General features: G+C 38.6%; 1 protein-coding gene across 1 annotated transcript in view; it reads left to right on the forward strand.

Moving 5' to 3' along the window:
• c22h8orf34 (chromosome 22 C8orf34 homolog) overlaps positions 1 to 25,812 on the forward strand; it is a 98,963-nt gene that overhangs the window by 8,110 nt on the left and 65,041 nt on the right. Inside the window, exons 2-6 of the mRNA XM_065258099.1 lie at positions 17,782 to 17,926; positions 18,106 to 18,237; positions 23,615 to 23,743; positions 24,458 to 24,486; positions 24,975 to 25,138. Of these exons, the coding sequence (XP_065114171.1) occupies positions 17,782 to 17,926; positions 18,106 to 18,237; positions 23,615 to 23,743; positions 24,458 to 24,486; positions 24,975 to 25,138 (599 nt within the window). The remainder of the gene's footprint in view (positions 1 to 17,781; positions 17,927 to 18,105; positions 18,238 to 23,614; positions 23,744 to 24,457; positions 24,487 to 24,974; positions 25,139 to 25,812) is intronic.

Here is a 25,812-nt window from a genome sequence, read left to right on the forward strand (position 1 = left end):
TGTTAAAAAGATCAATGTTTACATGGATCCAAAAAGACGACTAAAAACGCTATATTATGCATGCCAGGCCAGTAGATGGCAATGTTACATTTTAAAGAAATACTACATGCCAATGCACAAATACGCATTCTTCTATAGAACAATTAATACAAACAATCAAGAAGGCCAAAGCATTGAGCAGTTCTTAAACTTATTGGCATATACCCCCCTTTTGTGTAGGTGGCATCCTTTTGTGTTCCCCCAATAAAGGAAATTCATGAAATGAAACAATTTCAAACTTAGAATTTTAATTAAACAAAACATATTACTGCACCGAAAAAAGGAAGTTAAAACAACTTGGTTATGCAAGTCAATTCAACCTACTATTTAAGTTTTGACTTGTGATAAGTTTACATAACTTAAAAACAAGTTGAAATTGTTTAACATACATTTACATTTAGTCATTAACTTGTAGAAAAGGCCAGGAGCAAAACTTTAAAATTGATGCGAGCTGCTATAGGAAGCCAGTGTAACTTGAAAAAGAGAGAAGTGACGTGCGCCCTTTTTGGCTCATTGAAGACCACTCCTGCATCTGCATTCTGAATCAGCTGTTGGGGTTTGGTTGTGCAGGCTGGAAGTCCAGCCAGTAACGCATTGCAGTAGTCCAGCCTGGACAGGACAAGAGCTTGGACTACGACCTGCGTAGCATGCTCATTTAGGAAAGGTCTAATTTTCCTAATATTGTAGAGGATGAATCTACAAGAGCGGGCGGTGCTGGCCACATACTCCGTGAAGCTAAGCTGACCACTCCCAGGTTTCTAGCTGTCCTGGAAGGCATGTTGGTCAAAGAACCTAGCTGGATGGAAAGGTTTTGATGAATCTTTGGCTCAGATGACATGACAAGCAGTTCTGTCTTTGCAAGGTTCAGCTTGAGATGGTGATCCTTCATCCAGAGTAAGATGTCCCTCAGGCATGCTGAGATACGGGCAGAAACCGTGGGATCATCAGGGTGGAACGAAAAGTGGAGTTGTGTGTCATGCGAATAGCAGTGGTTGGAAAAGCCATGTTTTCGAATGACAGAACCCAGGGATGTCATGTATATCGAAAAGAGCAGTGGTCCAAGCACGGAGCCTTGAGGTACCCCGGTACTGAGACGTTGGGGTTTGGAGACGTCACGTCTCCAGGATACCCTAAATGACCTGCCTGAGAGGTACAATAGAAGTGCAGTGTTAGAGACACCCATGAGGTTCTACAGGAGAATGTGGTGAAAGCTGCAGAAAGATCCAGTAAGAAAAGCACAGATGATTTAGAGTCTGCCTTTGCCTTAATTTGTTAACTTAATTTGTTAAGTTAAAGTAACATAAAATATGTTGATTTGATATTCTTTTTGACAGTGTATGACACAATGTAGTGCTGTTGCTTAGTAGCCTTATTTGTCTGAGGTTTAATTGCACAGAATTTATTATAAATTAATGTAATTTATAAAATCGTATAAAACTCTCCCCAACTGATTCAGATGGATTATGAGGTAAATTTATTACTGCAAGGAACCCTGGACTATGAAGTGGCAAAATTGTGTAAACTTTGTTGGAGAAGCAATAATAAACAACAAACACAGTCCTGTAGGCCACCATTGTTGTTTTATACTTGTGCATGCTTGTAGACTGAAGTAACACATGATGTCACCTTTATCACAGATTAGCAGCTATTTTTAAACAGAGACGACATTTTCATAAAACTAGCACTTTGGAACCATCAAACCTTTGCATTTTTAGGAAACCTAAAATGCTGCTGTCGTGTAAACGAACATCCAAACCGCATACAAGCTTTCCCGTTTACACTTGCATGTCACTGTAAAAAAAAGATTTGTTGGTTCAACTTAAAAAAGTAAATTACCTGATTGCCTTCAAATTTTTTGTTAATTCAGCTTAAAAATATTAGTTGACACAAACATTTTTACTCAACGTTTTTAGGTTGACTTATATTTTTAATTAGAATGAACTAAACATTTTAAGGCAACCAGGTAACTTACTTTTTAAGCCACTTAAAGTGTCTTTTTTTACAAACCTTGTCTTAAATTAGAAAAGATACTTCCAACCACAGTTTTAAACTAAACAAAATGTTGTTTTCAGCTGGGATTTCATTTTAAATGGATTGTAAACAGTTGAATCTCTCTGTGTGTGGATCTTTGTAGCTGTGGCACTCCTTTATTTCACCTCTTGTTTCAAGGGCTGGAAAACATCCAGATCTCTGTCTCAGTGTTCATCCAGTGTCTGCCTGCTGTGACATAAGACATGAATGATGGAAACAGAGGGGAAACAGGAGTTCTGATAAAAAATTCTGCATATAAACTGTAATATCAACATTAAAACAGCTTATTGCATCTCTGTTCATTTTCTAAAGAGTTTATCTGTACTGTTAGTGATAAATATGCAGCATTTTCATTGTGATTTATGACTGTCGGAGAAACCTTGCCAGCTTGTTTTGAACCCTCGTGAACCATCCGACCATGTGAGAAACATCCCTCCCCAGCTCTAGCTCTTATATCACTTGTTGGCTTGTCTTTTGATGCAATATATTTTAATTTGATGCAGGCTCTTCGGAGGTTAGAGAGTAGCCGCAGGGCCATACATCCCATTGTTGAGGTCATTAGCTCTACCTGGACTTACTGACAGAGACAGCTGTCTAATCGATTTCTAAGGTCACAGTCAAACAATATATTTCCTACCAACAGTTATATCTGACATCAGCCGCCCAAAGGAGAGCAAATAGAGTCAGTCAGTGACTTTCCTTAAAGTGAATTTTGGATACATCTGATTTGTTAAAACAGCATCTGATAATATGTGGTGTCTTAATATCTTCTGTATAGCCTATGTTGTGACCTCAAGTATCACTGCTGATTACTGTTTGGAGGTCACTTGTGATTGGCTGCCTGCAATTATGAAGAACCATAATAAACCTGCTTTCATGAGAGACATGAAGGTTGCGTCAGTGGAGCCTTTGCATTTGGGTCAATTTACATTGATTGTTGCCCATTTGTTTACATAACATGGCTGATTTTGTTTTGTATAATGTCATATAAATATCTTCGCAGACATTTTAAAGTGCTTGCCAAAGTTCCCTGAGAGAATTTGCGCCCCTAGGCGGCAATGTTTGCAAGATTAAAGTCCTATCGGCTTGATCTCTAAAATCATGTGCACAGCAAAATCACCAGTGTTAATTGCAACTCTTTATCGTGTGATGATTGGTTCTTTTAACTGGAAGGCGGGACTTCCATTGCCAGAGCAGCCATATCCCCTATTCATAGTAAAAATGTGGGAGCACTCAATCTTGTTATATCTAATATATTTGTTTTAGCTTGCTAGTTGCATTCTTGTAATGTTACTGTACTTGATCTTATATAAAATGCCAGTTGATGTCATTATATAGTTAATCAATCCAGAACTGAGACTCTTCATAATTAATAGAGACGTTGTATGTCCCAGGATAGTGAAGCATTGCCATAGCAACAGTCCCTTTTGACTTTATAAATCAAAAGCACTTCAATTTCGTAATGTATGCTACTCAAGATTAAGATAAGACTAGGTATACAAGGATATTTCAGATTAGTTTATAGTTTAAAGTGAGATTTGTTTTCTCACACGGCTGTAATTCAAAGTGGGCATCAATGATGCGCTTGGATTTACAGCATTGATTTGTCGCTATACATCTTCAAGGCTTCAAGGACACTAGCAGTAACGGAGTCATCTAGACAATTTGTGGCAACAAAAACAAGGACAACACATTGATTTGTTTAATTGGTCTGTTTCACTTCAGAGAACTGTAAAGTATTTTAATTCTAATTTAAATTCTAACATAATGCAAAAAATGCAGAAAATGTGTAAAAGTTTAACATGTTAAATTGACAACTGTCAGAGAAAAGGTACAAAGTTCCTTTTTATGTCGCTGGGGTGGTACCCTAAAAGGTACCTTTTTGTACCTTTTTGTGTATACAACAAATTGAAATGTTGAACCTTATGGGGTTCAATATTATACCATAAGGACCAGTTGTTTACCTCAAGGAACAATTTTGTACCAGTTAAATTTTAGGGTACAAGACAGTTAACTGTACCTTTAAAGGTACACAATAGATCATTAAGGAACAGTGATGTACCTCAAAAGGTACAACATTGTATTATGTTTATATACCTGTAAAGGTACAAAACGGTACCTCGGGGTACCACCCCAGCGACAAAAAAGGTACAGTTTTGTAACTTTTATTCTGACAGTGAATTTGTGTATTTAGATGTAATGGGATTGAGAGTCTATGTCTATAATAAATTGCTGTATACGTAGCATAGTATTTTTAAAACAGTGTGTAAAATTTACAGATTATGCAACAATAAAGTAGTAGTGAGTAGCATCCAGTTAGTATTTTGGAAACAAAATGTCAATTTTTCCGTGCAATTTAGTCCATTTAAAGGGGTCATAACACTTGGTGGTCTGATCAGATAATGGTTAATCAGACAAATAAGAGATAAATTACAGATGATAATAAATCCAGTCCATTCGTGAAAGTAAAAAAGAAACATCAAGTATTGCATTATGGGATACAACATTATGTTCAGCTTGCTTCGCTATATACGGCACATTTTGGCAGATGCAGTAGATCATCAGGATGTTTTGTGCATACTGCATACAAAAATCTGCCTACTACACACAGTATACAGTACTTTATATACTGCTATTGATTGAAGAAAGCTGAACTCAACAGAAATTCCATATTATTCCAGAAGTTCATGCTGGGATTTTTCTTGCAAACACTCCCATAAATTAACAAAAGTTGTCACCGCGATGGTACCTTTTAAAAATTGTCCTAATAAAGGAACCAGTGATGTATGTACATCTAAGCTATCAGTATGCACCTTTTAGGTACAAAAGGTACCACCCCAGTGACAACTTTTGTACATTCTTGTTCCTTTTTTTGAGAGTGTACTAACAGATCTCTTTTCTGTCCTGTCAATCTGACAATTACTGTTAGACTGCCAGTACATGTGGTGCATATAATAGACCCCTTGCACGTGACGTCACGCTCTACTCGCGCGAATTATGGACGCCATGACGGACGGCGGAAGTGCTATGTTGTAGACGGACGGCAAGCCGAACAAGTACGTGTTTGTGTTCGTTAGGGTCATAAAATGGTTATTTCGTGTTGCTATGATGCACCTACCATTACAGAAAAGTGGCATAAATACATAATTTTTACATGATTGTTATTGTTTAATGCTGCAGTGACACCATAAATCATAGGCCCTGTCCCAAATGGCGCACTTCATGTGGACTTTCGGTCTCGTGGCCTTAAATTGCGCGTTCTCGCTTAGTCTTTGAGGCCATAGGGTGTCCCATCTGTCATTTTTACGCTTTGAAGTGTGCTCATCAGAGCCTCCTTTGCCCCCTTGATGCGGTCTTCAGCGAAGCCCACACTGCAGCAGGCTTCGCGGACTTTGCCAACCCAGAAGTCCTTGCGAAAGGGCAATCAGACCAATCAGACGACGGAAGGGAGGAGTTCACACTGACGGGTAACTTCTCTACCTATTTCCGGTGTGATGCTCGAGTCTGTCCCAAAATACGACTCCGGTGCACCCACGTGGACTCGCATCAAGGGTCCCTAAAGTCTGGACTACGTGATGTCATCAAAGTGTGGACTCTGAGGAGGACCACAAGTCCGGAGTGTGCCATTTGGGACAGGGCGACAGCTGCCAACTCTCACGCAATTGACCCCATTCTCACGCTCTCACGCCACACATCCATTTTCACGATGTAAGTAGCTAAACCAGTGCTCGCAGTACTGACACTTTTATATTTGAACGTACCTTCACTGTCTTTTGCGTGCCACCACTTCTCATGTTGCTGGTACTTTGCTGCAGAGTCAAAGAGCATTTCACTTTATGTGGCGCTGCGCAGGAAGTTCGGCAGCGAGGACATCAGAGTACCGCGAGAGCGTCAAAATGTTACAAAAGGGTCCGCCTTTACCTTTGCTCTCGCGTTACTCTGATGTCATACGCCGATCAGTCAGCTCCGCACCAGTCGAACACACAAAGCGTCAAGGTCTGGATGAAAAGCAGAGACTTGCCCGGATTCCACGCACGCAGATACCCTCAGAAAACAGAAATTTTAATCAACCATTACTCGCGTGTGCATGTTTGCAAGCAGTACAAGCCTGCGTGATGTTTGCGGTGACAGGTTTTAATAAAAGAGAAAAAAGTCAATTGATATTTGACATCTATAAACAATAATATATACGAAATATAATTATATGGTCTTGACATACACATTATCTGTTGCTTTAGTTTAATATAAACTACTCATTTGGTTTATTTGATTGTGACAGTCCCTCTATCACCAATCACAAATCATCACTTTACGCTTCTCTTTCTCAGAAGAGAATACGACTAAAAGCATACGACGTTGGTGACGTCACGCTGAACAGATCGTGCATCGTAGCTCCGTCGAGTTCATCATCTAAAAGCTTTTTTTTTACCATCTTATTCCTATTTATATAATATAACTTATTAGTTTTACATAGGAATACTTTACCGTGACGATTATTGAGCAGTACTACCACGTGAAATTATTTATCACTAATAAACACCCAGTGTTGTTAGCATATAGCCCGCTAGCATCCACACGGTGGAGGCTGAAGCTAGCATTTTCCGATCTAATGGCGGATTCATCTGATATATGCTTTTCTGACCTATCCTCACCTGAGCGGGAAGCTGTGGAGGAGTTGTTTCCCGGTTTTAGCAGATCCAAGGCGAGGTACAGCGCCCACTTCACCCTGCCTTCCGACGTCCACAAGCGAGCAACAAACATGCATTCCACGCGATGCAGCTTCACGGACCGTGAACGACATGAAAGCGATCGGGAAGCTGTGGAGGAACCGCTGCCCGGCCTTCGCAGATTCGGCAAGCCAAACATCACCCTGGCCCCAGACGTTCGCAGGCGACCGAAGGGTGTCACAACCGAACACCCCACGCGATGCAGCTCCGGGGACCGCGTTCGGGTAAACGAAGACGCCATCGCCCAGCATGAAAGCGGTAAGACTCCGCTTGTTATTGTAACATGTACTACTTGCCACATGTATAGTTTAGCTTCTGCTGTTAGCATAGAGGGGTTTACATGCACTAAGTGTATTGAAGTATTAAGGTTAACTGAGAAGGTTGCTGAACTAGAATCGCGCATCCGAACGCTAGTTGAGGATAGCAAAACCGCTAATGTTACTGTCGCAAATAATCTATCGAGCGAAAAGACTAATGGCTCGGTTCCGACATCAGATGCTAATATAAATATTACAAATACTGTATCGAGCGCGCATAGTGTTTATCAAAATACACATGGCTCGGTTCCGTCATCAGAGTCAAGTCGGCGGTCAAACTGGGTGACTGTTAGGCGGCATAGTCATATAAGGCGTCCTTCTAAGACCCATAACGTAACGACAATTTCTAACAGATTCGATCCCCTAAGGAGTATACCAGCTGAAACACCTTTTAAAAGTGCCCTGGTCATTGGAGATTCTATACTCAGGAACACTAACATTGAGGCACCAAACACCATAGTCGACTGTATACCGGGAGCCAGAACGTCTGACATTAGATCCAAACTTAAAGTGCTGGCTAATGCTAAGCGGAAGTTTTCTAAGATTGTTATTCACGCCGGCACGAATGACACTAGGCTCCGCCAGTCGGAAATCACCAAAGATAATATTAAGGAGATGTGTGAAATTGCAAAAACAATGTCAGACAATGTAATATGCTCTGGTCCCCTCCCCGCCTACCGGGGAGATGAAACACATAGTAGATTAGTGTCTCTCAATAGATGGATGTTAAAGTGGTGCCCTCAGCATAATGTAGGGTTTATAGACAATTGGAAGCATTTCTGGGGAAGACCATTTCTCCTAACCCGAGATGGCCTTCACCCGTCATCGGAAGGAAGTGCTATACTCACTAAAAATCTGATCAATAGTCTTAATTCTGATATAGTATGACTATCCAGGGCCCAGGTCAGGAAACAGACGGATCGGCTTAACCGTCCATCTGTTAGCTGCCGTGATATATCAAGACCACTTATATCCCAGCACTTCGAGTCAATCTTACCGAAATATCAGCACATTTCAACTGTATCTGTTCCCCGAACAAATAAATACAGGGCACCGCTTGTTACATCTGGTACAAATCTGATTCAAATAAAATTAGAAAACAATACATTAACAGATGAATCTCGAATCTTAAAATTCGGCCTTCTTAACATTAGATCGCTTACCAATAAAGAACCTATTGTCAATGAAATAATTACAGACCAAAACTTAGATGTACTCTGTTTAACAGAAACCTGGCTTAAAGCAGACGACTACATTAGTTTAAATGAATCCACCCCACAAGACTATTATTATAAACACGAACCTCGATTAAAGGGGAGAGGGGGTGGTGTAGCTACAATATACAACACAATGTTTAAAGTAAACCAAAAATCTGAGCTAAAATTTAAATCATTTGAAGTAATGTTGTTAAATATGGAAATAACTGATCGTAACCACAAACAGCTTTCTTTTGCTTTAGCGACAATCTATAGACCACCGGGTCACCATGCAGATTTCCTTAATGAAATAGCAGATTTCCTATCTGAGCTTGTAGTCACTGTAGATAAAGCTCTTATTGTTGGTGATTTTAATGTCCATGTGGACAACCCAAAAGACGCATTAGGACGTGCGTTTATAGATGTTCTAAATTCTCTCAATATTAGACAAAACGTGACAGGACCAACGCATACTCGTAATCACACATTAGACTTAATTCTGTCACTCGGACTCAATATTAATGACGTCGAAATATCACCTCAGAGTGATGCAGTTTCTGACCATTACCTTGTGTCATACACTGTACTTCTAGATAGGATCACTCAATCTACAACATGCTACCGACTAGCCAGAACAATAATTTCCACCACTAAAGATAGCTTTATTAGCACTCTTCCAGACCTGTCCCAAATGAAACATGTAGCAGATAACTGTGACGATCTAGATATTGAAATAGAAAACCTAAACAATGTCTGTTCTAACACATTGGATGCCGTTGCTCCCATTCGAAAAAAGAGATTCAAAGAAAAACCACCAGCTCCATGGTATGACCATCACACAGCAGCCCTTAAAAAGGCAGCTAGAAAAATGGAAAGAAATTATAGAAGCACAAAGTTAGAAGTATGGCGCGCAGCATGGAAACAGAGTGTTAAACACTACAGACAGGCTATTAAAACCGCCAGATCTACATATCTTAGCAAGCTTATAAATGAGAATCATAATAACCCTCGTTTCCTCTTTAGCACAGTTGCGAAACTGACTAGAAACAAAGAACAAACAGAAACCAATAGTAAACTTCAACACAATAGTAACGACTTCATGAACTTCTTTTCTAACAAAATTTCGGCTATTAGGAAAAACATCGTAGCTACCCAGTCAGCCACCACTCTACCCATTAGTTCACTTAACACTAGACTACCATACGAACATCTTGATTCATTTAAACCTACTACAATAGATGAGCTCTCTAAACTAGTCACATCATCCAAATCATCGTCCTGTATATTAGACCCCGTTCCCACAAAACTACTTAAAGAAGTATTCCCTGTAGTGTCAACCCCGGTTCTAAATATCTTTAACTCATCGCTAGAAATAGGATACGTTCCAACAGCTTTCAAACTAGCAGTTATTAAACCGCTGATTAAAAAACCACAGCTTGACCAAGGAGAACTTAATAACTTTAGACCAATCTCAAATCTCCCTTTTCTTTCGAAAATATTAGAAAAGGTAGTGGCAAGCCAGTTACGCACATTCTTGACAAATAATAGTACATATGAAAAGTTCCAATCAGGATTCAGGCCCCACCATAGCACAGAGACAGCGTTGCTTAGAGTTACAAATGACCTCCTATTAACATCCGATCGTGGTGAAATCTCAATTCTTATATTACTAGACCTTAGTGCAGCATTTGACACAATAGACCACAGAATCCTACTCAATAGACTAGAAAACTATGTTGGTATCAGTGGTCAGGCGCTAGCCTGGTTTAGGTCATATCTAACCAATCGCTATCACTTTGTTTATGTAAATGAGGAAGAGTCATATCACTCCCTGGTTAAATACGGTGTACCGCAGGGATCAGTTTTAGGTCCTATCCTGTTCTCGTTATACATGTTACCCCTAGGAGACATTATCAGGAAACACAACATAAGTTTTCACTGCTATGCGGATGATACCCAGCTTTACATCTCCTCGCATCCCAGCGAAACACACACGTTTTCTAAGCTAAAAGACTGCATTAGCGATGTTAGTGACTGGATGGCACATAACTTTCTTAAGCTCAACTCCAATAAGACAGAGGTACTTATTATTGAACCAAATCGCTACAAACATAATATGTCAGATTACAAATTGCACATAGATGGCTGTACTGTGGTGCCATCTTCCACGGCTAGGAACTTAGGTGTGATGTTCGACAGCAACTTATCCTTTGATAGTCATATTGCCAACGTCTGCCGCACAGCATTCTTCCATCTTAGAAATATCTCAAAAATACGCCATATACTGTCTACATCTGACGCAGAGAAGCTTATTCATGCTTTTATGACCTCTAGAATAGACTATTGTAACTCGCTACTCGGGGGATGCCATTCAAATCAGGTCAACAAGCTTCAGCTAGTTCAAAACGCTTCTGCAAGGGTACTTACTCGATCTAAGAAGTATGACCACATAAGCCCAATTCTGGCATCTTTACACTGGCTACCAGTTAAATATCGCATCCAATTTAAAATATCATTAATCACCTACAAAGCTTTAAATGGCTTAGCACCCTCATATCTTAGAGAATTACTATCAGAATACAATCCATCACGCACACTACGGTCGCAAAATTCTGGCCTATTGATTATCCCTAGACTATCAAAAGTGTCTAAAAGTGGAAGATCCTTTTCCTACTAAGCCCCTAAGCTCTGGAATGATTTACCAACCGATGTCCGAGAATCAGACACAGTCGATCATTTTAAATCTAGACTTAAAACTTTTCTCTTCAACAAAGCATTCGCATAATTTGTCTAGTAAAGGTTCTTAACTCGCAATAGTTATTTTCACGGAACAAAGCACTCACGGTCATAACACAGACCAACCAAATAAATAAATAAAAACCTTTTCTACATGAACACTTAAAATGAATTGCATTAAATAGTTTGCCACCGTTTGCCACTGAACCTGCATTAACGACGACAGTGGGGCTTTCGGCCTTAGTCAAACGGTTTGGCACGTATGGTCGGGTTGCGATTTTGGCGCTATCGTAAGTCTTATGAATAGTATGCCATACAGACCCGTTTGCCACTGAACCTGCATTAACGACGACAGTGGGGCCTCCAGCCTTAGTCAAACGGGTTGGTATGTATGGTCGGGTTGCGTTTTTCGCGCTTTCGTGTGTCTTGTGAATAGTATGCCATACATACCCGTTTGCCACTGAACCTGCATTAACGACGACAGTGGGGCCTCCAGCCTTAGTCAAACGGGTTGGCACGTATGGTCGGGTTGCAATTTTGGCGCTATCGTAAGTCTTATGAATAGTATGCCATACAGACCCGTTTGCCACTGAACCTGCATTAACGACGACAGTGGGGCCTCCAGCCTTAGTCAAACGGGTTGGTATGTATGGTCGGGTTGCGTTTTTCGCGCTTTCGTGTGTCTTGTGAATAATATGCCATACAGACCCGTTTGCCACTGAACCTGCATTAACGACGACAGTGGGGCCTCCAGCCTTAGTCAAACGGGTTGGCACGTATGGTCGGGCTGCGATTTTGGCGCTATCGTAAGTCTTATGAATAGTATGCCATACAGACCCGTTTGCCACTGAACCTGCATTAACGACGACAGTGGGGCTTCCGGCCTTAGTCAAACGGGTTAACACGTATGGTCGGGTTGCGATGTTTTTGGCGTCTTCTCCTGGTCCTGTAAATGGTATACAATATAGACCCGTTTGCCACTGAACCTGCATTAACGACGACAGTGGGGCTTTAGGCCTTAGTCAAACGGGTCGTCAGGTTTCATTTTCTCTTAAAGATCGGAAGGTGACCCTTATTTACCATATATACCCTCGCATTGGGCCCCCAATTTGCTAAATCCTCAACTGTGGATAATATTATTATGCCGCAATATTTAGTCTGTCTGGAACTAAGCTGAGTTAAACCACATCACTGTGTGACACTTCAATACATATGAACGGCTGCTACGCTAATACGATTTTGTTTTTCTCTCCCTGTCTCGTCCTCGACCCGAGGACGAGACAAACAGACCCAGTCCCGGTAGATGTGAAAGTCGGCACACCTCTGATCTACTGGCCGTCCTTCAACGTTATGCCCAGCTGATACCTGACCAACGATCACCGGCAGAACCGCTTAATCTCCGCTAAATCTCCATTTCCGTTCTCCCAAGGGTTTTTCCCTCCTAGGACTTATTTTTCCTCGGATAAAAGCACGGGGTTTTTTTTTCTCCTAGGGGGTTTTTCACCCCGGGGAGGCAGCCTTTTTGGGCTTTACCTAGCTTCCTCTTCTATACGTTGCTTTAGTAATACGTGCAATTATAATATTGAGTCATAGCTGCAGCAAATTTAACTGCTCATGCTATCATGTATTCTGTTGTGCTATCTGTCGTTTTCTGTGCTTTTCACTGCTTCTATTTATGTAAAGCTGCTTTGAAACAATTGACTTTTGTGAAAAGCACTATATAAATAAAATTGAATTGAATTGAATTGAATTGAATAAACTGAATCAAAGCTGCTGTTATCTGCAGTTATACATTTTACAGAGACCAGTAGTCTATTCATTAGATTTTAAGAACTTTTTTGGAACTTTTATCAGAAGGAAAGCATAATAGAAGTGTATAAAATAATAGTAAGACTCTAATCTCAGGCATTTAAACTCAGTAAAAGCTTTTATTTCAATTTAATTTCTAAAATATGATTCGATTTGTATTGTGAACCATTTTAACGCAGTCTTTTCCAACTATTTAACACAGAAATAGCTAAAATCCACACTATTATTAATTGGCAAATGGTTAGGACTTATATAAAAAATTATTACCACAAACCCCCACCCCCCCAAAAAAAATATCACTCCAAGCTGAACTCAGAAGTTGGCAGCTCTGCAGACTTTTAAAAGCCTTAAGATCAGCACCAGTGTATGAGGATATCCCGTTTACCACATAGTGGTACAAATCATGCGGGCTGAATTCGGGCAGACTCTGCGATTTAATGAGGTCCGTGAAAATTGAAGGAGGAAGAAGGTAAGGGTCAGTATCCAGTCCCGCTATTTCTAACTTCTCTAAATAGCGCTTTTTGTGAGGACCTACCAAATGCCCTACCTTGACCGATAATGGCACAACAACTTCCTTAATATAAGAAGCCATGTATTTTAGTGTAATATATATTTAAACTGTTTAAAACTAATCAAAAATCCCGCTCGTCTATTACTAATCAACCTAGTGCGTCAGTGATTTTGCCGTCCAGCATGGCGTCGTCACGTGGTCTAGGTCATTTGCAAAGGGTCTATAGTCATCTCTGGGCAATAAATGAACATTAGATTTAAAAGTGTTGTGAAATGCGTGTTAAACCACTGTATGCTAGGCAGGTAATGGAAAGGAATGTATCAGAAATGGAAGTTGGGAGTTTGGGGATATCTGCAGACCTTCTTATTGTTTAATCCAGACTGATCTCACGGAAAGTTGTGTTATAGTTACAAACAAAATTGATTAATTTAACGAAATTCTGCTTTTTTGCCTGGAGCATGAATGTCTTTTTTGTGTCATTTTTATAAATAGTTTTATGTCTGTGGCACGACTTTGTTTTTCGTGTAATTTTATGTATTGTTTTCTCATTGTTTCTCATTCTTCCTATTTTCTTACCATTGTTGCTTGGGATTGGGGTTAGAATCACTTTCTGTTACATTTTTAGACATCCTAACCCAAACCCCAACTCTAACCCCAACTCCAAGCGACAATTATTTAAAAATAGTGGAAAAAACCAATACATAAAATGCCACGAAAAAGAAAGTTGAGCCACAGACACAAAAAAACGATTTATAGAAATTCGTGCGGAGTGACACGAAAAAGACATTCGTGCTCAAGGCACAACATTTTTTTGTGCCTAGACACGTATAAATCACATTTTTTGTGACTATGACACGACTTTCTTCATGTTGGTTTAATGTAAAATTCTCAAAATCAAGGGCAAAGAAAAATATTAATGGAGTCCAAGATTTAGGTAGAAGACTTTAAATTATAAATACTTAAGAAACAGATAAATATAATACTTAAAACCACAAAACCAAAACAAAAAAATGGTACATATTAGGACCTTTATTAAAGGTGTTGTACCGTATAGTGACAACTTTTGTACCTTTTTTCTGAGAGTGTATGGTTGTACTGGATGCTTTTCCAAACAAAGCTGTATACTGCTGTGGAAATGGACAGTAGAAAATATTCTTCTCGCTGACAAATAGGAGTGTGCTTGGGAAATGTAGTTCATCTGAGCTGTACTACTTTGGTGTTTGCCTGGCGAGGAGTCAGTTTGTCTATTAGAGAGGCTGAAATTGCCTCCACTCTGCCAATTTTCTCAATCTGTCAGTATGATCAAGAGATCCTGTTTTTTTCCGCATCCCAATGTTGCAAGAGAATCCATTAAGAAGCTTATTTCTATTCAGGGACTTTGACCTAAATTTAAGTACATCTGAATGCTCTCCGTCTCGCAAATATTAGATTATAAAAACAGCTCACATTCATGAATCTTAAATGGTATTTCAGTGCGACTTTTAACTGTGACATCACTCGAGTGACATCTACATTAAAGTGGTCAGTGCAGGAAGCAGGGAAACCCCTCTTAGATTTGAGACAGATGCTGCATTCGTGAGGTTAATCCACACCATGCTTTACTGTTTACCACAGGGGCAATTGCACACTGGGGAGTGTTGGGTACTTAACTCAGCCCGACCTAATTTAGTACACACAAATTACTACTCTTTATTATGCGCCCCCTGTTGTTAGGTTATCCACTGTGGCCTACACTGTAAAAAGTGAATAGTTGGTTCAACCAAAAATTATATACTTCAATTGGTAACACATATAAACTTAAATTTTTCACCTAAAGTGAAACAAAAGTCTTTTTGTTGGGGGGGTTACCAGAAGGAATTTTTTAAGTTGATCCAACTTTTCACTTTTTACAGTGTATTTGTGGTAAAAACTGCATTAATATGTTGTATCTGTGGTGATTCATTTGTGATTATCTGTAAAAATAGACACCAGAACAATGTTTTTGGTAACTCTGTGGTATAAGCAGAATAATTTACTCAGTCCTTTGAATTATTCAAAAAATAATATTTTTTTATAATTAAACGGCCCGTCGTCAATTATTCCTTATATATTTTTATGTTACTTAACAATGTAAGTTAAAAAATGTCAACTTATCACAACCCAAAACTTTAAAAAGTGGGTTGAATTGACTTAACATTGTTTAAACTTCATGCCGCATTTTTTTTGTAAATGCATTTTTTTTATTTCATTCCATTCATTCATAACATTTTAAGCCAGTACATTTTTTTCTTTAAGACTGGTTATAACTTTTTTAGTCTGTTACATAAAGCTTTGTGTAATTTATTTGTTTATTTATGCAAAACCACCATCATCTATAGCTATATTCATGGCGAGAACCAGTTAATCTACACATACGTTAATCTATACACAAATTGTAGTTTGGGGAAGACAATTTGGCATTTCCAGTTCACCTAAATTATATGGCTCGGTTTCAGACAACATTTAGCCTAAGATAGCACTATGCCTTAAACAAGGATATTTAACTCACTTTTATAAAAATGTCTTAGAAAAAAACATTACAGGTGGCCAAACATATTTTAAAGAGGACATTTGATTTCACAAGACTTTTTTAAGAAATTAAATACATTTTTGGTGTCCCCAGATTACATATGTGAAGTTTAAGCTTAAAATACCATATAGAGATAGAGATATTTATTATAGCACGTCAAAATTCCCACTTTGTAGGTGTGAGCAAAAATGTGTCGCTTTTGGGTGTGTCCTTTAAAATTCAAATGAGCTGATCTCTGCACTCAATGGCAGTGTTGTGGTTGGATAGTGCACATTAAGGGCGGTATTATCCCCTTCTGACATCACAAGGGGAGCCACATTTCAATTTCCTATTTTTCACATGTTTGCAGAGAATGGTTTACCAAAACTAAGTTACTAAGGTTGATCTTTTTCACATTTCTAGGTTGAAAGAATCCTTGTGGACCCAAATATAGCATTTAAACATGGAAAAAGTCAGATTTTTATGCTGTCTTCTTTAGGATATTACAGGGCAAGTTATTTTCAGTTAAGACAGCTCAAATTTCCTTTTACTCTGGAACTAGGCTTAAGCCTTGTCTGTGAAACCGGGCATATATCTTTTCACTGTGGATGGAAACCGGAGTACCCAGAGTAAATCCACAATGTCACATGGAGAACATGCGAACTCCATGCATAAAGGCTTCCTCTTCTTCTTGCGGTGCACACCACATTGGTTTCATTTCAATTCTAAAAGTAAGACTGATTAACCCTTATTAACTGCTAGTTGGTCAGACTTAGCTTAGCAGATGTTTATGCAATTGGTATTGGAAGACCATATTGTGGAGAGTGGTGGCTGGTCAGCCAGGTTATAGCCAGTTATTAGCTTACTCAGAAACCCACCACTGTGTTTGACTACCAGTTTAAACAGGGCTTCCTTTTAAAGGGACAATAAGTAGGATTAACCAGTTAAATTGTATTTTGCATTCAAACGAATAGTGCTCTCTAGCGCCTCGCTTTTCCAAATGTGCGTTGCAACTACGGTAGCCGTTATGTACTCACTGATCTCCTTGTCCGTTGCAGCTGGTTCACGTGTTCTGAATGGAAACGTGTTGGGAGGCTAGTGCTTTTTGTCCCTCTCTGCTATTATACTGTAGTTTAACAATACGGCGGAACGACATGGAAGCCTCCTTGGACTTACCTGTTCAATGTAAATAAAGAGAAGAAATTCTAAGCTTACAAAGAAAAGTCAGATCACTGGCAGAGGTCATTTGACACCAGTGAGGACATATTTATGAATAAAGACATTACTTTTGAATAATAAAACACTTAAAACCCTACTTACTGTTTCTTTAAGTGGAGACTTTGACTGTTGGAAACCTGCATTTTTTTTTAAAGCACATTGCATGGATCTATTTTTTCAACCTGAAGAAAGCCTAACGTATTTTAAATTTCATTTTGAGGATCCCTACAGCAACTTTTAAAATTGTATTTAATGTAGCTTTTATACCTTGGAGGGACAAAACCTTCTTAGTTCTAACAATAAGTTTCTGTATGTTATAGCTCAGTATGCTTAATATCAGTTTTTGTATATTTCTCTTGTTCGTAATTAGTTTTTCAGATGGTGGAGGTAGGACCTCCTTGCTCTTGCAGAGTGGCTTAACAAAGTTGACCATAGATATACATTTACATAGATGCCAGTTATATGTAGACACGCAATTTTCAAAGGGCAGTTGCAGACCATACCATAACATTGCAAAGCCTCAGGTAAAAAAAAACAAACAAACAAACATTTCCCCAGCCATGGGTTGAAAACAACCCAACATTTTTTGGACTGCATGGGCATGAAGCCTCTGAGTTTATATATCTATGACAGTATTGTTTTTGGACCACTTTCTCTTTGGCTCTCATAGGAGATGATGACCAAGCTAATAACAGAGACACCAGACCACCCCATACCTTTCCTTATCGGCCATCTGCAGACGAAGCAGGAGAGTCCAGGCAGGATTCAGAGGACTCTGTCAGGTTCTGCTGCTCTGTGGGCTGATAGCTCTCCAGGTGGGTTTAGTTCAGTGCCCTGCAAGCTGTTCGGCAGGAATGCTGTACACCAAAATGTTGATGTCATGCTTCCTGCTATAGACATATAAGTAGCATTCTCTCTCTCTCTCTCTCTCTCTCTCTCTCTCTCTCTCTCTCTCTCTCTCTCTCTCTCTCTCTCTCTCTCTCTCTCTCTGTAGAATATAGAGGCACACGACGAGACTCCAGGGGTAATGAGAAACCCTGGCAGATCCATCCTAAAAAGCCCAAGAAATCAAAGAGCGACCTGGCCGTATCCAACATCTCCCCACCCTCTCCTGAATCTAAATCATGTGAGTATTACTAAAACAGAAATGCTACTCTCATTACTTATTTTAAGTTAAAGGGGTCACATGATTAAACTTTTCAGAGCGATGGCCTAACTACGCGTTTCAAAAAGGCGGGTCATAGAGGAGCAAGAATAATGTATGGAATGCAGAAAATAATGTGTTATTTAAACCTTAAACTATGTAAACACATTGCACAAAATAATGTTCTTCTTAGCAATGTCACATGACCCCTTTAACTCATTTAAAATGTGCTGGGATCAGAGATATTAGAATCTATACAGATGCGATGACAGATCCTACTTGTTATTACTAAAGGAACGAGCTGTATCAGAGCCGGGGATAAAGTCTTCAATTATTGAAAATGATGCTTTTCTACTGACGCGCTTTTACTTCTGCGTGAGTTGAGGCCGTCAGATAGTTCTTTAAACTGTATATTTGTCTGTACTTATCTTCATTTGACCTTTTTTATGGTTTTTACATCATGATTTATACATTTTGGTTATGCTTGCATCTGTTCAGGTCTTTTTTATTTATTCAGAAATAGGTGCATTTGATTTCTGCTCCGAAGAAGAGTGTATGTGTTTGGTTTCTAGGAAGTAATAGGACAGATAATGAGTCCAAAGGTTACTGTGAATTGCATGTAAAAAAGGAGTTATTTACACAGGAAACAAGCTGTTCAGTAGTATGAATAGGAACACACATTTATGGTTTTGTATAGTATGAGAAATAGGTTTCATCAAGAGAATTTACAGTATTTGGTAAACACCCCTCGCTTAGACATAGGCCTACCAGATAGGTCTAAAATCCTATTATGATTTGTGCCTAAAAACAAAGTTTAGCGCATCATAATGATTTACTGATTGGTCGTTTAGCTTTACTGCTTCGCTGCAGTGGAGCTTGATCACACCCTCAGAAGCTAATAAACTATTTTATTATTTTACCTAAAATGATGTGCTGTCACTGTCTCAGTGGGTTATGCAGGTGTTCCTGTAGCTCAGTTGATAGAGCATTGTGTTATCAGCACAAAGATAATGGATCTCCATAATATTTTAAGTTATCAATGTGCCACTATTAAAGGCAAACACCACAGTTTTTCAATATTTTACTTTGTTTTTACCTCAACTTAGATGAATTAATAAATACCTATCTTTTCTCAATGATTGCACTTAATCTTTGTAAAGTGCTTCTTGAATGTGTTAGCATTTAGCCTAGCCCCATTCATTCCTATGGCTCCAAACAAAAGTTTTATTTTGTGCCACCATACTTACTTGTGTAACTACTCGTGTAACAGTCTTTAAATAGGGAAAACATGGAAGTGTTTGGTGGCTTCTAAATTCATCCCTGTTTGGACCCTAAGGAATGAATGGGCAGGGCTTGACATTAACTTTTTGAGGAACTTGTCCTTCGGACAAGTACATTTATGTTTCACTTGTCCATGCACAAAAGTCACTTGTCTGGGTAAAGATTTATAATATAATTTATTTTTTGTGTTTTGCGAATCAGTGGCGGAGCAAGGGATTTTTCATAGGGGTGGCCAGGCAGGGGCCAGCAGTAACTCTGGGGTGGCACATAAAATCTCTATCATTCAACCTTAAAATAATTTTACCTGTAAGTATTATAGGTGCATTAATCACAATGATGTATAACACACAATTGCTACAAAACTTTAATTTCAATTAAAAATGAATTGAGATTAACATACAATTTATGTACCTTTTTTACTATTTAATCAAATAAAACTTTTAAAATTTACTTTAAAACCAGAATTTATATCACCCATTGCTGAAAAAACTATAGAGACCAGAAAATCATGTGAATTTTGTAGGCCACTGAAATGTATTTTACTAAGATTCATTTGGCTGCTTCTTGCTACTCTTTCTGAAGAAGAATGCTATATCTGCTGCCTTTCTCTTCATTTTTCTCACATTTCAATGATTGTCTGACATTAAAACACTAAAGCAAAACATTACCATGTTTTAAAAAACGTATTAGGGTAAATGTATCCAGATTATCTTTTATATATATATAAAATCAATCTAATCCTAGCATTTACGCTGTAATGTTTGTGTGGGATTTTTTAATGTACAGTGATGAACTCTGTCAGATTCAAATCGGCTGTCACGCGGCGCGCACACACGTAGGCGCGCGGAAAGAGAGATTCTCATTATAAAACAGATTCTTAAACAAGATTTTAAGCCCATTATGTGATGTACCTAACTTCAGAAGAGAAAAAATATGGACTGCGGTTGAAGTGTCTGTCATTTATATTCACGCCGGAGCCTGAAGAACCATCACTCTCAACTCCATGCCGCCCCGCCCCTCTGTGTTCGGCGATCAGGTTTCATGCGCGCGCAGCTTCTTTAGTAACAATAACAGCAAGGTGTAAACGTGTGTGTGTGTTTGTGTCGGCGCGCTGCGCTCTCTGTTCAATATTCCGCTCTGTGTTTGCGCTGCGTGTTCTGCTCTGTCGTTAACGGCACATAACGTTAAGTAACATTGTTTGAAATTTAACTTGTCCAGTCAGACAACTAATTTTCTCTTACACTTGTCCTTCAAAAAATCCACTTGTCCCGGACAAGCGGACAAGCCTTAATGTCGAGCCCTGATGGGGCTAGGCTAAATGCTAACACATTCACAAGGCTGTACAAAGATTAAAAGTGCAGGCATTAAATAAAGATAGGTATGTATTAATTTATCTAAGTAGAGGTAAGAACATAGTAAAATATTAAAAAACTGTGGTGTTTTCCTTTAAGATGACATTTTAATAAAAAAATTATTGTGTTTGTGTTGTGAAGTTGTGTACATCTGGGATGGCATTAAGGTGTGTAAATAATTTTTTAGGTTCCATTTGGGGGCAGTGTTATCATATTATAGCCCAATAACTGACACCATGTCCTGGCATTCTCTGCAGTCACACTGTATAACTGAAGGTTTGTATAGACTGAAATGCTTTTTTGTAGAGACAGTGCTTTCCTAAAATGTTTTTTTTTTTGTCAAAATGCCAAATCGATGCAAGGGAGAGAAAACTGAAGCAGTCCTGACAACACAGTCTTTTTGCTTGGCCACAGTACTGTCTCTTAACATCTAAAGCAGTTCAAGTGGCTATTTGAAAAAATGTGGATGGGAAAGACGCTGTGCAGAAATCATGTACTACACGCTCTACCGAAAGTAAACAGGTTAGGTCATAACAGTAGCAAACACTTTTAGCTGGCGTTACAGGCGTTGTAAATTATTCAGTGTTACACTTTTGCTGCAAGTGCTCTCTCTAAAGCTTATTGCGAATATCTGACAATCTGCACACGTTAGTGTTTTTGGACTAGGTTTGCACTGAACAAAGGTGAAAACAAACAAAAGGTTACAAAAAAATTATCAGCAAGTTGTCAAATAGTGATAAATAGCTTTCAAGTGCTAGGAGTAGAAAACATGCCAACTGCACAAGTCAGGATGGTGACTGCAGTGAGTTTCAAAATTGGTTGTATAAATGGATTATGGTGCTAGAAAACCCTTGGGCACCAGACACTTACATGTATGGACCTTGAAAAAGGTTTGTAATGTGTATAGTATGAAAACCAAAAAAGAGGCCTGTTTTCACCGGGAAATAAAAAAAGCAATATTATGGCATCTATTATTTATTTGTGACTCTTGTCTGTGAAATCCAGGCTAAAGTGTCATCATTTAATTATCATTGATTTCACATGTCAATCATGACCTTACTTATATTACATATTAGGTTATATTTATAGTGCTCAGAAGCAAAACCCTTTAAGTGCTTCGGACATGTTTCTTGTAAATGAACATTTTTATCAGGCTCTTACAGTATGTTTAGGTTCAGTAATTTCAGTTTAATGGCAGTGAAAAGGTTATTAGTCAGTAATTAAAATGCCTTATTTTCACAAATTTGTCACTTTAGTCATTTTATTGGTATTTAAAAATTTGTCTTTTACTGCAAAACCCTCTAAGTACAGCACATGCAAAAATCTCTACTTTTGAAAATCGCCAGGCACTATTTACTGTCCTAATAAAATAAAGACAAAAAGGTCAAAAAATACATTTAATATCCTAATATAAACCTCCTTTAACCGGGTAGAAAACTCAACAATTGAAATTCGCGCCGTCGTTCATCCAATTCATCTACACAGCGCTTAGAGGATTGAAGCAAAAGGGAAAGTATTGATAAAAAGTGATGGCAGGTGGCTTCTTTTTTCGAGGGCGCTCGATGCGATGTTCGTCACAACATGTATGTAGCCCGTCATGTGTGTTGCTTGTGTTTTCAAAATATGTGTTCTGGGCGTCAAGAGGTCCTATGTGCATCACATGTCTTGTCAAAATAAGTGCCTGCTGCAGACGCATCTAAAGGGTTTATGATAAAAGAGACGCTCGTGTTTGCCAGACACTCGCATAATATCATGCATAATCAGAGTTTACTGTTAAAGGAGTGTCTTGCATGTATTTTGTGAACATGAGCATCTCTTTTATCATAAACCCTTTAGACGCGTCTGCAGCAGGCACTTATTTTGACAAAACACATGATGGACATAGGTTCACTCAACGTGCCGAACACATATTTTGAAAACACAAGCAACACAAATGACACTCTGAGCACTTATTTTGAATGTGCGCTCCTCGGATGAGCAGACACTGTTGATAAATGTAAAATACGCACCGAAAGCATTCAGTCAGTATAATTTGACATTTAGCGGCTTTTGCATCTGAGCTCTTCAATTTTACATTATTTAGGATGATTCTTCTGAATTCAATAATAAACTTCTACAATTATTTATTCTATTTACATTCGAGAACTCATTTTATTTTACATTTTTGTAAAAATATTTTATTTTTTTACAAAGATATTCCCTTATATTTTACATGTGCAAGTTGTCAAGTTGCTTACAAAAAGTGTCTTCTCATTTATTTGGTAAAATGGTGAATACTGGACGAGGTGACAGTCGCCCCCTAGGGCAAGATTTTCAGCTCACAGCTGCTCTATTGCTCATTTGCACCATTTTGTGGGGCTGCTCATTGAAAATAAATTGTCTTCTATTTTCGAGCAGCTCCCTCTGCTACACTTCCCTCTCCGTACAGACTCTTTAAATACATTGCATTCATCATACCCCTCCTTTTCTTTTTTATTAATAATTTATTGTCATTTATTACATTATGGTACACATTGTTAACTATAGGCTATAATAAGCTTAATTTGCGGCTGAAATGTTATAGCCTCCTGTCCCCTCCTGGTAGTCCAGTGCCCCACTGGCTTGGCCCACAATCCATCTTGGTTAGAGTTAAAAACATAAAACCTAATACATAAAGTTAATACATGTTTAATATTTTTAATATTTGGTTTTTGAAAGTTGCTTGTCTTGTTACTTGGATGTTGTAGTGCCTCGTTCAATACTGCGTCCTACCTGGGACTGGAGAACCAAACCTGAGAGTCGAGACTTTGATGAGCTTAACCACATACTTCTGGAGAGTAAGAAACTTGGCAAGGCTCTGGAAAACCTTTCTCGAAGTGAGTAAACCGACATCTATTTGGTGTAATACATGTACACATGGAAAGCATAGATTATGTGTATTTTTAAATTCATATTTGCTATGAAGTAAAAAATGCAACAAACAAGAGGGGAAGAGGGAAAAGCTTTTTCTATATCTTTTGTTGAGATTTTTGGCACACATTCTGGTCATGTGATATGTCCTTTTGTACACGTGGTGCTGTAAAATGTACTGAAGCATGTTATACTGTCAGAAATAAAGGTACTAAACTGTACCTTTTCTGTCACTGGGGCTGTACCCCAAGTTTCCGTTTGGTACCTTTACAGGACTACAACACAGAATACAATTTTGTTTGACCTACATTGTTAGAAAAAAGTCAAAATATGTTCCCTAGCTGTCAGTGGGGCAGGCACCCTTTAAAAAGGTATTGTATGGACCATTAGGTACAGATATGTAAACATTTAGTACCAATATGTACCTTTGAGATACTAATATGTATTTTTGAGGTACTAATAAGCTCTCTTTGGTCCCAGTATGTACCTTTGAGGTACTAAAATAAAATCCTTTGGTGCAAAGCTGTACTTTCAGAAAGGGTACAGCCCCAGTGACAGAAAAGGTACAGTTTTGTACCTTTATTTCTGACAGTGTAAGAACTGCTGTTCTGGTTTTAGCAATAGTCTACATGCATTGATTTACAGAATTTACAGATGTGTCAATTATTTCTTCTTTGAAGGTATTGCAGTTTCTGATGACTTTGATCTGGTATGATGCTTTTCATTTCTTTTCATTTTTATTCTTTTATCCACTAGAAATTCATTGGAATTGAAATGCTGTCATACATCCATTTGTAGATGAATACCTTGATTATTTTCTTAAGTGAGGAGTTAAATAGAAAATAAGAGATTGCGAAAAAGGACATTCATCCTCCTAACATCTGCCTTTGTCATCTTTCTTCTTAAAGCAGTACAGACTTCACTTTAATAGTCTGTGTGTCTTTTTGGCTGGTTGCCCAGGCTTCATTTTCTTCTCAATTTTGTGTTTCAATTGAAAACATTTAGCCAATTTTAATGCAAATCGCCCTGTACTACCATTATAGAGAACATTTCACTCAAAATTGCTTTATGCCATAAATAATGAATCACATTATAACATCAGCTCTTTATTTATTAGCTCTGTAATTGATTTGTGCCTTAACACAAATTTCAGTTTTATTCTACTTTCACTTTTCTCACCATGGACTTCCTATTTAGGACCCCCGGGGATATAACTCTGTGCTTAGGCCGCGGGTGGTGGGCGAGTGGGTGGGCCGTGACGAGGACGATTCAGACCCCCTTGCGGCTGAAATGTTACAGCCTCCTGTCCCCAGAGCCAAGACTGAGGGCTGGACAAGCAAAGACAACAGTCCTGTTGGAAGGTGAGCACCAAAAAGAAGATATTTTAAGGAATGTTTGTAAACAAACAGATCATGGGCCCCATTCACTTCTATAGTAGGAAAAAGAATATTATGGAAGTGAATGGGGCTCATGAACAAGTGGGCTACAAACATTCCTCAAAATATCTTCCTTCGTGTTTATTAAGAACAATTTAAATTTTTGGGTGAACTATCCCTTTAAATACATTTCTTGCTTGCAATAGGTGCATTATTTATTTTGTGAAGTTTCATATCACATATCAAATTTCTAATAAACACTGATGGAAATCCATCAAAAGGAGACATACATACACATAGGTGTCTACAAAACAGCTGTTTGACCCCTAAGAGAAGTTACCACAGGGATTTAAATTGGAGCGGTGTTTGAATGAAGGGCAAAGAGTGACCGACGAGAATGGTACAACTGTAATTAAATAGGATCAGATATTAAATAATAAATCATATTCAGAGCCTGGCTGACTGAAGAGACTTCATTCCATTAAAATATTCTCTCACTTTGATTACAGTAAATTATGGAGCCTTGGGTCGATACAGCAGGCGTCCCCAGAGCACATAGCTGTACGGGCACTGGCAAAGATTTTCATTACAGCGAAAGAAAGAAATACACTTCTGTGATCCTTGGGAGTTCTCATCAATGCAAATGCATCATTACAGGA

The sequence above is a fragment of the Paramisgurnus dabryanus genome, chromosome 22 (genome assembly GCF_030506205.2).
Source record: "Paramisgurnus dabryanus chromosome 22, PD_genome_1.1, whole genome shotgun sequence".
NCBI lineage: Eukaryota > Metazoa > Chordata > Actinopteri > Cypriniformes > Cobitidae > Paramisgurnus > Paramisgurnus dabryanus.